Source organism: Protopterus annectens, chromosome 4.part0 (genome assembly GCF_019279795.1).
Source record: "Protopterus annectens isolate FY-2018-M chromosome 4.part0, PAN1.0, whole genome shotgun sequence".
NCBI lineage: Eukaryota > Metazoa > Chordata > Ceratodontiformes > Protopteridae > Protopterus > Protopterus annectens.
Genome location: NC_056733.1, coordinates 939,656,507 through 939,673,459, shown reverse-complemented (window position 1 = coordinate 939,673,459; position 16,953 = coordinate 939,656,507). Strand labels below are relative to the sequence as shown.

Genomic DNA, 16,953 nt, shown 5'->3' with positions numbered 1-16,953 from the left:
TGGTTTGGACATGTGCTGAGGAGAGATGCTGAGTACATTGGGACAAAGATGTTAAGGATGAAGCTACCAGGTAACAGGAAAAGAGGAAGGCCTAAGATAAGGTTTATGGATGTGGTGAGAGAGGACATGCAGGTGGTTGGTGTGACAGAGCAAGATGCAGAGGACAGGAAGAAATGGAAACAGATGATCCACTGTGGCGACCCCTAACAGGAAGAGCCGAAAGATGATGATGATATTCTGTGCATACAGTACATACGACCTTACTGCACTGCACTGTGTCCAAAAGAAATGTATGAAAAGAATCAACTTTTGTAAATGTCTATCTCAATCAAGTCAGCTTGACCATCTTGGGTTGTATTCTTGCTGACCTGATATACTCTCGGTGACTTTTTGTGCAGCACTTAAGTCCCAAACATAGTTTTTGTCAAGGCATTTTGTGCAAAACCTCACAAATCCAAACATAAGACAAAAGTCAACATAAAATAAGAGGCAACACAAGCAGCCTGCAGTAGCAGACCTACATGGAAGGGTCAAAGAATGATGTAGCCTGACCCACTGAATGCTGGTACACCCCTCTTCATTACAAATCTAAGGAAGTTTTCCTTTTAATATATTTTGTACTTGCCTGTTATCCAGTCACTTTCCCTAATGAGAGACACTGGCTCAAAGTGATGATAGCACTGAAGCTTCTCTGTTGTGCATCTGCCTCTTTAGCTGTTCACAGCACTAGTCCTAGAGTTGGACTTGCAATGCTGTTTGTGTGCGGACATCACTTACTTTTGCAAGAAATGATACCCATATGAGCCCTACTGCATGCAAGCCTAATTTCTTTGTTAGGATCCTGGTTTCCTGCAGAGATTTTATTTACAGAAAGTGCCATAGAGACTCTCCCATCTATTTCACCAAGGGAGGAGAGGAGGCAAAAGTGCTGCCCCTCCCTGTCAACTCTCAAACATATAAAACACAGGCTACAAGATTCAGATAGCTTATTAGGACACTCTGCCTTTGCAAATGCAGACTAATATATCACAGAAAACTGACTGACACAACTGTTACCAAAAAAGAAAAAAAAGAACATCATTTGCTCGGATATCAGGTTTTACTGTAAGTGTCCTACATCTAAATAACTGCAGAATTTTAAGTTAAGTTTTTTTTTCTAGATGCAATCAACCTTCAAGCAGCCTAGAGATTAGACAAATTACACAATTCTTTTTACCGTTCATTTACTTCAAGTTTCATTCCAGAACTTTCCTTTCTTGTTTGTTTCATCATGTCCTGTTAAAAAAAGAAAGAAAAATCAGAAATACAAAAACTGTTTTACATTTATGTAATTACTGAATGCAAAACCCCTTTTTACATATATAAGCAGAACATCGCTGCTTACTGCATTTAAATCAACAGAGGTGGAATTATAATGTACCATTTGGGGCAGTGCATCGGGCATGAGTTTACACATGGTGTGTGGTACAGAAGAGCTGTGTGATAGTAGCAATGAAGCTAACACATGGGTAAAATTAAGGCACCGAGTTACTCAAAATATAGAAGATAACATTCCCGTCACCTCATCGCAGCTGGCACTGTGTGCTACCCAGACACAAAGAGCAGTGCAGCAGACAATGAGTTTGGAAATTACATGCTGAAAGACGTTATATTCTGAAAGAAGACCATGGCTGCTGTAGCAAATACACTACTTTTGGTTAGGCCAGACTTGTACTGCCAACCCCAGGAAGTTGTCTTAAAGCAAACATTTCACATTTGTTGTATAAAAAGACATCTGCAACTTATCTACGATCCTGTATCAACACACAATACCAAAATACATGTATACTGGGGAAATAAATAAGCATGACACATACGTGTAGCTGGTAGTCAGTATTTTTCATATCAGAGAAATTACTGTTTCCAAAACTATGACTCAGTCAATATGAAGACTGTTTTAAAAATGAAGAGGGAACAGAAGCAGACAGTAATCAGGGGTTGGTGCAGAACGCAGCTGACATATCAGCACAAGAATAAATGAACAGTTAGTCCATAATCAAGGTTTCAATAGTCGACTTTATGTATTCAGCTGCAACCACCGACAAAAACACTGCTTTGAAAATGGGTCTGAATATCCAGAACTAAACGTTATGTTGGCAAAAAACAGACCTTTCATTTTAAGTACCGTTACTACATTAAACGTGAAACAGCATCAAGATAATTGCTATTTAAACAAAAAGTAGAAACTAGACATTTCCATTGTATTTCTTTCACTTATAGAGCAAGACACTATCCAGAACACGAGGGCTCAAGACATACTGTTTAGCAGAAATGTTACAATTTGTCATAATATGATATATTTAGAAAACCATATGTTGTATATAAAAAAAAAAAAAAAAAAAGAAAAAGAGACATTGTATGACTGGTACTATACCAATAAGATAATCTTTTACACTTTTAAAGAATGCTTCATTTACTACCGTAAAACATGCCCAGAGATTCAGAAATGTGTCCACAATTATGATCATGCCAACACTTTTTCTATGCATGGGAGACGAGTCCTGAGGCTCATTAACAATGTACGTGGCCAGACAGGTGCAAATCTTCTTTCACACCATCCATCCACCTCTTTGCAGACATCCTTGCTTCCTCTTACCTTCTTCCTGTTTGTCCCAAATCATCCTCACCAGATTGTCTTCTGCTTTTCTGCAAGTGTATCCAAACCACCGTAATCTGTTCCCCTGGATAGTTACTGCAATTGGAGCTACTTTGGCTTCTGCTCTTATGTCCTCATTTCTTTACCTGTCACTAGATTCATCTGGTACAAAATAATATCATCTGCAAATAAAGCCAGCTTTTCTTGATTACCATACCAATTATCCTTGCATTTCTGAATCTCGTAAATTCTTTGCAAATGGTTCTAAATATAATGCAAATAAGAAATGGAAAAGGGGAAACTGATATATAGACTGTATTTATATAACATACATCTTGGACAGAAGTAGGTCAAAAACTAAAAATAAGATAGCTGGGTGCACAAGACCCCGGATAAAAAAAGTCCCCAATCCTGGCAGGTGCACTGGTGCCAGGACTGGAAAAGATGACAGTGTAGAATCCTCAAAATACAGAAACATTCCTACAATGAGGCCAGGCCAGGCTCAGGGGGAGGATGGCCCCCCTGTTGTAGAAGGCAGTGGCAGTCCACAAAAATCACAAAAACTGACAGGCCAAAGAAGAGCAATAAAGACGATAAAGTGGATTACTGAGGATAAGAAAGAAATGATGTACTGTGACTATTATGCAAAAAGCCCAAAATTTTCAGACACAAGATATACAAAACGATTAAGAGAGGAATTAGGGGAAAGAAAAATACTTCCGCAAGAAAAACTGTCAGAAGTCTCAAATGAAAACTTGTGTTCATTAATACAACAGATTTGTGAAAAACAGTGTCTAGATCAAGAAACCTTGAGCTGTTTGGAAAAAGAAGCATCTGAGGAAGTGGGAAATATAAACAACAAAACTAAGAGATGTTTGAAAAGTACAAAAAAGAAATATGGACATGGGAAAGAAAAAGAGATTTGATATAGGTTTATAGATTAGTGCTAGGCTAATTGCCCTTGCGAGCCATTTTGAGCCTAACCAATGTATCCCTTGTGAAACTCAAACCCTGCACCTTGTGTTTGTAAGGCAAATACCTTGACCATTACGCCACCCTCCCTTTATGCAAAGGAAAAAGTCAAATTAATCATTGTAAAGAAGGCAGCACCAAGGATATTGAAGAGAAATACAAAAAAAGGAATCCAGACATGGAAAACTTTACAATACAAAAAAATAAGAAGACAAAAGGGAAAGTAGAAAAATGAGATTAGTAATGTAGAAGTTAAAGAAATAAAAACTGATGTTATGGAGTACCTGCAAAGTGAAGGATTTAGAGTAGAAAATCTAATTCAGAAAGCAACACAACAGGATAGAGTAATGGCTAACCAAATTAAGGGGAAACCAGTGGAACAGGAATTAACTGGTCAGGTGCCATATGAAGATAATTTGAAGCCTTCCACAGAAAACCAGTATAAACGTTCACTTGAAGCTGGACAGCAAGGGAAGGAACAGGAAACTCTGATGCAGTCAATGTTGAGGAGTGATAGGCCAGTGAGTTCCCATATGATAGAGCAACAGATGACACTGGATGAAATTGAGGAGACTGTCACAGGAAGATGCTATAGAATCTTCTATAGAATGCCCGCAGGAATTGGAAAACAAGGGATGTGCCCTCAGTTTGGAAGAAAATGAGCTAAGAGAAGAACTGCTCGATTAATAGACATGGACAGATGTATCAAGATCAATGAAAGGAATATACTGCAGAAGGTTAATAAAACCCCAAAAGTCAGAAGTCTGATAAAACAAATGAACACAGTAATTAGGACTGTTCATAGAGATCCATGCGATATAACAGAAGTAAACAGGAAACATTACTGTGCAGCTAAATTAATAACTGATAAAGTTCGACCACAAGAACACAGGGTAGTGAGGGAACGGAAGGGGAGAAATTGAATACCATCAAGGAAATATCAAATAGAGAAAATTATAAAGCATTTAAGACAAGAAGTGTCACTATTACAAGACTATAGAAGAGGGAACACATGAACAAAAATACTAAGATAGATAGATGTGATAAAAGCAATGCGCCATATTAAAACAGACCAGGATCTATCATGCACTATCGCAAATAACAAACTAAAAGTTTCAGCACAGGCAGAGAAACTTAGACGATACGAAGATAAATATAAAGTAAAGGTGTAAAATAAGCAATTTATTGATGACCCAAAAAGGTTTTATAGAGAAGTGGGAAATAAGGTAAAAGGAACTGAAAGACCGCCAAAAAAAAAAAGAAGAAATAGATACATTTTGGAGAAGTATCTATGAAGATCCTTTGGAAAATAACAACGATGCTAAATGGATAGAAGTAGTAAAAGAAAGAATAAGAAGTTTAAAGGTGCAGGATATGAAATGGGATGAAGTAACAGCCAGAGAGATAGATTGAAACAAAGTTAAGAAAAACCTCTGATTGGAAAACCCCAGGCCCAGATGCAGTACCTAACTTCTGGTTAAAAGTATTAACATGTTTGCACAAAGATTTAGCCAGGAGTAAGAACTATTTATATGCGCACCCAGAAAAGACACCAACCTGGCTAACAACAGGCAAAACAATGCTCCTACTTAAGACTGAACCTGCAAGTTACCATAAAAATTATAGACTAAGAATTTGCCTTCAGACGATATATAAACTATACATGGGAAATGATGCTGACAGAGTTTACAGTCATTTAGAAGAAAACTCAATTATAGTAGTAAAATAAAAGGGCAATAAAAGAAAGTTATATGGAGCAAAGGATCATTTGTTGTTAAATAAAGTCATAGTGGAGAACTGTAAAAAGGGGAAGAATCTAAGTATGGCATGGATTGACTACAAAAAAGCAACTGATAGTATCCCTCATTCATGGATAAAAAGAGTGCTTAAAAATGTATAAGCTACACCCTACACTGATCGACTACATTACAGTGACCATGAGGCAGACCACTTTGCAATTAAGCCATGATAAAGGGCAAATTGTCACCCCAGGGATAAAAATTCAAAGGGGGATATTTCAGGGTGACACTTTGTCACCGTTACTATTCTGCCTTGCCCTTAATCCATTAAGCTGTTTACTCAGCAGCTTAGGCCATGGCTACAATCTGGCTCCTAGAAAACAACAAAATGTAAAGACTTCCCATCTTTTCTTTGTCGATGATTTAAAACTGTACATCTCCATCAGATGAGGAAAGTACAGTTGTGTACACTTACCATAAATGTAGATGCTCGAGTGTATTCACTGTTGCAGTCATCACATTTGGGTTATCTGCTTGCAGTAGCCCTCAGTCAGCCTGATTAAGAAAGTCTTGGGTCCTGTGTCAGCTGCTGTCTCTTCTTCCGTGACGTCAGGTCGTCAGGGGTATAAAACATGCAACCGACACCATTACATCAGGTTTTCTTGCCCCAGATGTCAGGTGCCCCCCTAATGGGAAGCAATTAAATCTATAAATATACAAGGATATACGTCCAACAAAAAAGTAAATACACCAAAAAGCTTTTAAGCATTGTAAAGGAGAGTAGAGGTATAGCCAAAAGAAGTCAGGGGGCTGGAGGGAGGGTAACTAGGACTGCAACAGTGAATACACTCAAACATCTACATTTATAGTAAGTGTACACAACTCTACTATGTTCTTCGTGTTTCACTGTTGCAGTTATCACAGTTGGGTAAATTCCCAAACCTAAGGATGGGAGGAGGAATTTAGATAGCATTAGAACCAGCTATAAGGCCCTGCAAGACTGCAGTGGCAAAGCCAGCTCTGGATTTAGAGAAAATTGGCAAATGGTAATGCTTGGTGAAAATATGTACAGAACTCCAGGTAGCAGCTTCTAGGATGTCCCTGGTAGGGATGCCTCTGAGAAAGGCTGTAGAGGTAGATGCAGCCCTGGTTGAGTGGGGTCTGATCCCCTGTGGGATAGGTTTTCCATGATGCTTATAGCAGAAATTAATGCAATGGCCTATCCATTTAGAAATGGTTTGCTTTGAAATAGCCTTCCCCTCTGTCCCTGCAGCAAATGCCACCAGCAGTTGTTCAAACTTCCATTGAGGTTTAGTCCTGTCCAAGTAGAATCGAAGTTGTCTGTGCACATCCAAGGAGTGCAGTATCTGTTCCTCTTTGTTCTGTGGATTAGGAAAGAAGGATGGCAAATGAAAGGGCTGATTAAGTGCCACACTGGATACCACCTTGGGCATGAAAGAGGGGTTGGTTCTGAGGGACACCCTGTCCGCATGAAAGATGATGAAAGGCTCCACTGCCATAAGGGCCTGTAATTCAGATACCCTTCTTGCTGAAGTGATTGCTAAAAGGAAAGCTGTTTTCCAGGAAAGGAATTTTAAGTCTGCAGTACCAGCTGGCTCGAGAGGAGGAAGAGTGAGTTTCTCCAATACAAAGTTAAGGTCCCAGGCTGGAGTTGGAGCTCTCGTGGGGGGGTCTTAAATTTTTGGCCCCTCTGAGAAACTGCTTCAGCAGTGGATGAGAGAAGAGGGGAGGTTCTGTGTTACAATGAGCTGAAATGGCTGAGGCATGAATTTTGATGGAGGAAAAAGACAGGCCCTTGTGAAGCATCTCAGTTAAGTATTGTAAAATCTGAGGTAAATTGGGTGCTGCTGTACTCAGCCCTTGAGATTGGTTCCAGGCACAGAATCTTTTCCATTTTTCAGCATAAGATTTTCTTCTACTAGGCCTCCTTGCCTCTAAAATGATATCACTGGTTTACTGAGGGATGGTAAAGGAGAGATTAGGTAATTAGCCAGGCGGCTAGGTTCAATGTTTGAAGCTGAGGGTGCCGAATCTGGTTCTCCTGCTGAGACAACAGGGTAGGAGCCTGAGGCAGGTGCCATGGGCCAGCAGTGACACACTGCGCAAGAGGGGGAACCAGTGTTGGCGTGGCCAGTCTGGTGCAATCAAAATCGTCCTTGGCTCGTCCCGTTTGATCTTTAGTAGTACTTTGGAGAGCAGAGGCAGAGGAGGAAAGGCATAAACTGATAGGTTTTTCCAGCTGAAGGACAGAGCATCCACTTTCCAAGCTTGTTTATGGGGAGTCCTTGTGCAAAATTTGTCCAATTGATAGTTCTTGGGGGAGGCAAACAGGTCTGTATCTGGGATCCCCCACATTTGCTTGTCAACATGTTGAAAATCCTTGGTTCCAGTTTCCACTCACGTGGCTCCATGAGGTTTCTGCTTACTCATTCTGCCAGTGTATTTAGTTTTCCTGGCAGGAATTGAGCTTGTAGATGCACTTGGTAGCTCAAGGCTGTGTTCCACAATACCATGGCTAGTCTGCAGAGGGGGTAAGAATGGGTATCCCCCCCTGCTTGTTTATGTACCACATAACAGTGGTGTTGTCTGTCTTTACCATTAATTGTCCTGGAAGAATGTGGCCCATGAAGGCGGTCAGAGCATTCTGTACAGCTAACATTTCTTTTTGATTGATATGCAGGTGCATTTGACTTGGGTTCCATTTGCCCTGAATGCAGTTCCCTGCCAGGTGCGCCCCCCATACATAGTCTGATGCATCTGTTAGGGTTTGGGCAGCAGTTAGTAGTGTGAATGGTAGTCCCTTGTTTTGGTGGTAGGCCTCTGACCACCAAAGAATCTCTAGGCGTAGGCAAGGTATGATAGGAATCATTGCTTTTAGATCCTGAGAATGTTGACACCATAGGCTTTTTAGATACCATTGCAGTTTCCTCATATGCAATCTTGCATATGGAATTAGAAGAATGCAGGAGGCCATGAACCCTAAGGCTTGCAGTATTTGTCTTGCAGATAGCAGAGTTTTTGTGGCCACTTGTTTGAGGTAGGTTGCCAAATGAATTTGTTTCTCTGGCGTGAGGAAAGCCATCTGGGAAGTTGTATTCAAGCTTACTCCCAGGAATATAATTTGTTGACAAGGTACCAGGTGTGATTTCTTTTTGTTTATGGTGTACCCCAGACAAGTTAGCACCCTTTGTACAAAGGCCAGATGATTCAAAAGTGTGTCCTGGCTTTCTGTTTGAATTAGAGAATCGTCCAGGTATGGGTATATTTGAATGTTTCTTTGCCTGCAAAATGCAATGACTGGAGCTAGGCACTTTGTGAATACCCTGGGCACAGTAGATAAGCCATAGCCTGCATTGAAGCGAAGGTATCTTCTGCACGATTCCCTGATTGGGATGTGCAGGTATGCTTCCTTTAAATCTAGTGTTGCCAACCAGGCACCTTTGCCTAGCATAGGAAGTAACTGGTGAAGAGTCAGCATCTTGAATTTTGGAATCACCAAAAAGGTGTTTAGAGTAGACAGGTCCAGGATAGGATGCCATGAATTATCTTTGCTGGGTACCAGGAAAAGTCTTGAGTAGAAACCTTGTCCCTTTTCCTCTTCTGGTACCAAGTGGATAGCCCCTATGCTTAAGAGAGAGTACTTGCTTTTGGGCCTCTGCCCACTGATTTGGAGGTAGATCTGGCCAACCGCTTGGTGTTGGTAATGTGTGGAAGTGAAATCTGTATCCTTGGGACACTATATTTAAAACTCATTTGTCCTGGGTAATGACATCCCAGTTCTTTGCATGAAGAGCAATCTTTCCCCCCAAAGGGGCAGTCAGTTCAGAAGTGCTTGGAAACTTTAAAAATAAGTCATTGAGACAGTTTACCATAGGGGGGAGTTTTATTACTCCCAGATTTGGAAGTGGAGGCCACCCACTTCTTAGTCCTGTGCGTACCCTGGGACTGAAGGCTGGATGCGCTCTTGCTGGATCTGGGTTTGGACTGAGAAGGTCTGGAAGAGGCAGGAAAGGACCAAGTCTTAGAAGGCCAATGCCTACTAAATCTTGGAGGTTGTACTTGTAAAAAAATCTTTAACAGTTTGCATAGATTTAGCTTTATCCTCCAACTTTTTAAGAACTTCTTCTGCCTTGTTGCCAAACAGGCAGTCCTGATTTAAAGGAGCATCCAGTAATTTAGCTTTAACATGATCTGGCAAGGATTGCTCCTTAAGCCAAGCATGCCTTCTAAGTACAGACCCAGTGACAGCAGCCCTGCAAGATGTCTCTAGTGAATCTAAACCACATTGCAAAGTATGTTTTCCAACTTGTTCAGCAGAATGCATTAAATCCTGTAAATCCTTATTTTCAGCACAATCAGGAATCAACATCATTTTCTGTTTAAGCAGTCCAATAATATGCTGCTGATACTTTAACATATGAAATTGGCAGTTTAAGGCCCAAATGGCCAAAGTTGCAGAAGTGTATACCTTCTTACCCCATCTTTCCAGCGCCCTGGAATCTCTATCAGAGGGGGTAGGATTTTTGGCAGTAGTAGCTTTAATGCCCTTGGGTCCCTGTGAAATGGTCTCAGAACCCGCAGTAGGATTTTTGAAAAGGAACTTGTGAGCATCAGGAACACTGTAATATCTATCAGGTTTTCTGGGAGCAGGAGGTAGAGAGTCAGGGGATAAGCTAGATTCCGAAAAGGCATCATCAACAATGTCTAGTACAGGAGGTACGGCTAAAGGCCTGTGCTGGGGCAGGAGTAAAAAATCCTTAAGCCTCTTTTTAGAATCAGAGAAATCCTGACTTTCCAAACGAAAATGATCCCTGAGAGTGTGCAAGGTCTCACCAAAAGAGAAATCCTCTGGGGGGGAAGCAGAGGGAATAGAGTCCTCAGCATCAGAATCCTCATAGGTACACAAGGGTAAATCCTGGTCATCAGAGGATACAGAAAATTCAGAATCCTGGTCAGAAGTATCATAAGCAAACTCAGTCCCAGGTCTCTTAGAGGGGGAAAGGTTGGCTTCCCCTGATTAAAGTAATAAGGTCTTCAGACATTCTTATCATTTGTTTTTTAGGCATAGAGGCCTGACCATGCGGTCTAGGCATCAGATTTCTAGGCATGGTTTGAGTTTTAGGCCTTGAAGAAGAAGATGGTGTTGGTTTAATATGCAAGTCAGTAGGTCTGAATACACCCTCAGAAGCCGGTGCCTACACAGCGGCTCTGGACCCATCCAAGGTAGAGACATCCGCAGGTTCCACAGCTGAAGCATCTCGCGTGGCATACTGGACTCCGAATGGGTCTCAGCAGAGGCCTGCAAATCTGAAGTAGCGGGTATCAGGGGCTGCGAAAGCACCTCACTGAGTACCGGTGAACTGGTGAATGGCTTAGGAGAAGCGTCGTAGGCAGCTTTGGACCTAGGCGGCCTTGTCTCTGTCTTTATCTTTGCGTTTTTTCGGAATATCGGTAGTCAGAAGGCTTATTGAAGACATATCAGGTTAATTGAACCGAGCATCAAAATATTTAGAAGCGAAAATATACAGACGATGGATAGTTCGTGGTTTAAATAAGGCACAAAACTGACAGTGAGGTACGTCGTGGTCAAGGCCTAGGCAAGGAATACAGTACGAATGAAAATCTTTGAGGTATTTGCTTTCCACAAGAAAAGCAATTATTTACTTTTACTGACATCGGTTTAGAGCAAGTAATAGTTTCCCCAACAGGGTACTTAGCTTTTAATTGAAGACTTTGGTTCTGAAACTCGAAAACGAAAATTTCAGGAGTCTGCCGACCGGCACTTGCGAACTGCTTCGGGCACCGCATGGCATGAAAGACTGATGTAATGGCGTCGGCTGCATGTTTTATACCCCTGACGACCTGACGTCACAGAAGAAGAGACAGCAACCGACGCAGGACCCAAGACTTTGTTAAGCAGGCCAACTGAGGGCTACTGCAAGCAGATAACGCAAATGTGATAACTGCAACAGTGAAACACGAAGAACATCTGAAAGCACAACTGGAAGTTGTCAAAACTTTTACAGATGATATAAGAAGGAAGCAGGACTATTCGACACCGGACAGTTCAACCCCAATGCATTTCTATACTATTTCATGTATAAATTTATATGTATTGTATATGTGATTTTTTAGTGGACGGTTCAACCCCGGACTATTTGATCCTAAACTGTTTGACCCCAAATATATTCTAGTAAGTACTTTATCATTATGTTATTTAATCAATTATTCAATAATAACACTGTTAATTTTTCATTGTAAATATATATATATATATATTTACTTAAATATTTTTATTTAATTTATTTATCACATTGGTTAGTATAAATATAACACAAACTTTTAACATATAATAACTAGTGTTATGTTTTATCCCACATTGGTCAAGCCTAAATCATATAACCACTAACTAATTAACTAACAAAACACTGCTGAATGTGCACATCTCATAAAACATATTGAAAAATATAACGAATATATATACATGAATGACTGAAAACTAATTCACATAGTAATTACTACTTACTAAAAAAAACCTTAAAAGGATCCCACATTTAATGACGTATTCCTAATGACTGCTGCTTCATAAACTAACCTCCTGTACGTGTACATAAAACATAGTGTGTCAGGCTGTCATAGCAACCCAAGCAGATATTAATGTCTCACCAAAAAATACCACATAAGCGATCAGATGCAGCACTCAAGCATATGCCTGAGTGCATCACCAAAAACAAACATATCTAATGTCAAAATATAATTTAATAAAAACCTTTAAAACATGTAAGCTCACTCAAACACTACTTTCTAATGACAGGACCGAACATTTGAACTGGCAAATTATAAACATGTGCATCCTTATCGTGTCTATATATTATCTGTGGCACAATGGATATCGTGCACAAGTAAAAATTATCTAAATGCAGACCAAACACCTGATGATGCAAAGGATATGATGTAAAAGAACTGGCTACAATAAATAATAACTGAACCTGTACCTACAAAGCTAAGACACTTGCACTGTGGTAGAGATAATAATGCTGCACATTGAAATAAACTGCAAATTAATTCAAATAACTAATTGCATTTTTTGTAAAGTGTAGTCAAAGCACATTAATAGAAAAGAAAAAGACAGTCTAAATCAATTTTAAGAATGTTTAAACAGTCTTTCATTTATATTTATGCTTTGATGTGCTTCGGCTTCACTTACGTTATTTTTTTTATTCGGGTCCAACCATCCGGGGTCAAACTGGTTGGGGGCGAATCGTCGGGGGTCTAAACATCCTGTACCCCATAAGAATGTTACTTGGTCTTGATAAATGTGCAAAAGCGACCTTTACAGCAGGAAAACTGCAATGCCAGGAAAACATCAGTTTGGGACAAGAATGTAATATAAAAGAACTTGAGCAAGGAGGAGTGTATAAATACTTAGTAATCGATGAAGGATCAACAATAAACCATGAACAAAAAAGAAGTTATGTGCTTACCATAACGTTCCATGTGAGTTGTTCATCTCACCTTCATTCTTTACTGAAGGGTTTGGAGCCATTCCCTCGGCTCCGAGTAGGCCAATTGCAAACCTCGATGTCTTCAAACAGCTCGAGGCCAAGTCCCTATCCCATGATGCACCTAGAGTTACCTCCGATCTTGCTTGCTGCGTATAATAATACCATATGTCATTCTTTCACTCCCAACAGAAGGTATAGAAGGATCAAGCAACCAGGATGGATCCAGCATCTCGGAAATCTAACAGCCCAGGAGGGGGTAGAAGGGAGGGACATAAGAAAGTAGGCGAGATGAACAACTCACATGGAACGTTATGGTAAGTACATAACTTCTTTACGTGAAGTTGTTCTCTCTCACTGTTCATTCTTTACTGACGGGTAGCGTCCTAAGCACCATCAACCTCGGGTGTCTCACGATAGTATGTTTCTCAGGACCATGGATCCAAAGGAGGCCCTGTCAACTTTGCAATGAGTGATAAAGGTATGAGGTTTTGACCAAGTGGCTGCTGCGCAAATGTTATCAATAGGAAGCCTGGCAGAAAAGGCAGAGGATGTAGAAACAACTCTGGTTGGTGAGCCTTAATTTTATGCTGTAAAGGTATGTTAGCAGCTGAATAAGCAAAGGTGATACAATCAGATAACCATTTAGAAAAAGTTGTTTTAGCCACTGGTCTACCCTTCCTGGAGTCCGAAAATGAAACAAAAAGCTGGTCTGATTTCCTGAAATCTTTTGTTCTATCCAAATAAAATCTGAGCTGTCTGTGAACATCAAGTTTGTGCAGCATGATCTTATAAATGTTAAATTCTCACAAATACACACCGACTTACAGAGAACATAGATTTAGTTAAATTAATACTTGAAAATCTTGCGATTAAAGGGAGAACAATTTCTAGGACTTATAAAATTGTAATGAGTGCAAAACATCATAATTCTTTATTATTTTCAAATTATTGGCAAACGAAAAATCAATCACTGACTGAAGAAAATAAGAAACTAGATATTGAAAATACAATCAAATTTATTCCTTTCAAGAAGCTGTTATATACACACATTATGGTAAATAATCTATATTATACCTTATCTAAATTAAATAAATTCAGTCCTAACTTTTCGCCCATATGTCCCCATTGTCCGGATCAAACAGCTGATATTTTACACGTCATGTGGAACTGTACTAAGATACACAACTTATGGTGTTTCCTTGAGAGTAAGATTAGAGAAGATGGGATATGAAAAATCAACCCTTACCTAGGAGACAGCTATATTGTACATTGTATATTGATATCAATCAACTTCCAAAAATATTAAAACATGTTTTTATTACGATGTGTGCCCTTATTAAATTCTTTATTACAAAGAATTGGAATGTCATGTCACCAATTACATGGGAAAATTTTAGCAATCTTGCTATCAAATATATCTCATCTCACAAATTATTTTATTTAAAAACAAACGCTATTATCAAAAATATTGGGGTTACTTGCTAGATATAATTCTTGACAAATAAAATTGGCCTACAAATTGTCATGGAAAGCTAACCTTTAAATAAGAAATGAATGTAGTATAACCAGACTTTCTTGCATCTTCTCCCTTTTCTTAGCATATGTGTAACTAGATATTTTCCCTAAACATACAAATACATGGTTAAATTTCTATTTTTACTTTATATATAGACTATCCCCAGTCTAACTATCCCTTATGAGACCAAATGAATTAGAAGTTATGTACTCACCATAACGTTCCATCTGAGTAGGTGTATTCATTTGTCTGCAACCTGTGGGTTATGGATCCGATATCGGATCCGAACCGGCATAGTTTCCAGCTATGGATCCAAGCTCTCAGCTCCTCCCCTCACCCATAATGCCCTGCTCTACCCTCATGACCTCAGATCGAGTTTGCCAAAGCAACAATACCCTCAAAAGGGTAACAAGTAATATGCAGGAAACTGAAAGGCCAGGGGGATAGGAGGGCGGGATGGTTGCAGACAAATGAATACACCTACTCAGATGGAACGTTATGGTGAGTACATAACTTCTAAATCTGAAGTAGGATATTCATTTGTCTGCAACCTGTGGGACAGAGTCCCCAGCTACCTGAATCTTGGGCGCCATCATGGAAGGATATTCCGGAGCACCCGGAGCCAAAGGATGCTCTACCCTGGATGCAAGATCCAACTTATAGTGAGAAATAAATGTATGAGATGAAGCCCATGTAGCTGCTGCACAAATATCATCCAGAGGAATCCTAGCCTTGAAGGCTGCTGAGGTAGATACTGACCGGGTTGAATGGGCATGAACACCCTCCGTGCGGCCTTCCTGACGCTTGATAAGCCAATAAAATGCACTGTGAAATCCAGCGGGACAGAGAAACTTTGGAAATTGGCTTGCCCAAATTGAATTTTGCAAAGGAAATAAACAGCTGGTCGGATTGCCTATGACCAGCTGTCCTGTTGAGATAAAATCTTAGTTGCCTGTGAACATCTAGTGAGTGTAGCCTATATTCACCTTTGTTTTCATACTTAGGGAAGAAAACAGGGAGGTTAATGGATTGATTGATGTTTGCTTCAGAAGCGATTTTAGGAAGGAAGGACGGGTTGGTCCTGAGGGAGACACGGTCCGATAAAAACCAAGTAAGGAGGTTTAGCTGATAAAGCTTGAAGTTCAGAAACTCTCTTGGCTGATGTAATGGCTACCAAAAGGCTGTCTTGTAAGACAAGAATTTGAGGTCCACTGTAGCCGCTGGCTCGAAGGGGAGCGGTCAAGGCCTGTAGGACCAAAGAAAGGTCCCAAGGAGGAACTGCTTGCTTAATAGGGGGCCTGAGAAGGAAAGTACCTTTAAGAAAAGTTTTGCACAATTTGGCTGACATAAGAGGATTAGACTCTTGACCAATGTGATAGTGAGAAATTGCCGCCAGTTGAACTTTGACTGTGGAACTGCTGGCACCATCATTAAAGAGAGAGGTTAGAAAATCAAGCACTACGTGGACAGGAACCGTGAAGGATCTAGGCCTTGCCGCTCCGCCCACACAGAGAACGTTTCCATTTGCTTCGTAAACCTTTCTAGTGGATGGTTTATGAGCCGCCACCAAAATAGCCTTTACCGGTGAAGAGATACCGGAGTCCTTATCAAGAGTGGAACTGGAGCAGCCAAGCGGTCAGCTTCAGGCTGTCCAGGTTCGGAGGAGGAATGCAGGATGGATGGGATATCAGATCCGGAATAGGATCTAGAATCCAAGGAGGATTCACCGAGTGAGACCTTAGGAAGGGGAACCAGATCTGTCGAGGCCAGAACGGAGCAATGAGAATCATTCTGCAACCACCCGAGAGGCTTTCTGAAGAACTTGCAGCATCAGAGGCAAGGGTGGATAGGCATACAGAAGACCGGGTGGCCAAGCATGCACCAGAGCGTCTCTTGGGGTACCTCCGAGGAGGTATCAGAGCGAAAAACTGTCGCACTTGGTGTTTGAGGGAGAGGCAAAAGATCGCATGAAGGGTTCCCCACCGTGCGAATATGCGTTCCGCTACTTGACAATTGAGAGACCACTCGTAAGGGGTCAGAATGGTGCGACTGAGCTTGTCCGCTAGGATGTTGGACCGACCGGAATGTGCGTTGCTATGAGAAAGCGATTGGTGGAGATTGCCCATTCCCAAACTCTCATGGCCTCTCGACAAAGAGGGTAAGACCTTGTTCCCCCTTGCTTGTTGATGTACCAGACAACAGACATATTGTCCGATTGAATCGCAATTGTTCCCAAGGGAAGAAAGTCCTGAAGTGCTAGCAACGCTAAGAGCACTGCTCTCATCTCTAGAACATTGATATGCAGTAAGGTCTCTGAATCGTTCCACGTGCCTTGGACTGTCCGGCCCGCAAAGTGCCCCCCCCACCCGAGGCGGGAGGCGTCCGTGGTCACCGTGGCGAGAGGGGGAGAAGCACAAAATGGGCGACCCTCGTGGAGATCCGGGAGTGGAGCCACCACAAGAGGGACCGCTTGCAAGCCTTGCTGATCGCTATGGGATGATACATGGGGAGAGCAAGGTATGACCACTGTACTAAGAGCGTCCACTGTAGAATGCGCATATTGAG

At 41.0% G+C, this 16,953-nt stretch overlaps 1 protein-coding gene across 2 annotated transcripts in view; it reads right to left on the bottom strand.

The window, feature by feature from the left end:
- The window catches only part of HIP1R (huntingtin interacting protein 1 related), a 2,955,354-nt gene that overhangs the window by 576,223 nt on the left and 2,362,178 nt on the right, over positions 1-16,953 (bottom strand). For both annotated transcript variants that reach the window (XM_044068914.1, XM_044068915.1), the window contains exon 24: positions 1,217-1,275. In XM_044068914.1, the coding sequence (XP_043924849.1) occupies positions 1,217-1,275 (59 nt within the window). The remainder of the gene's footprint in view (positions 1-1,216; positions 1,276-16,953) is intronic.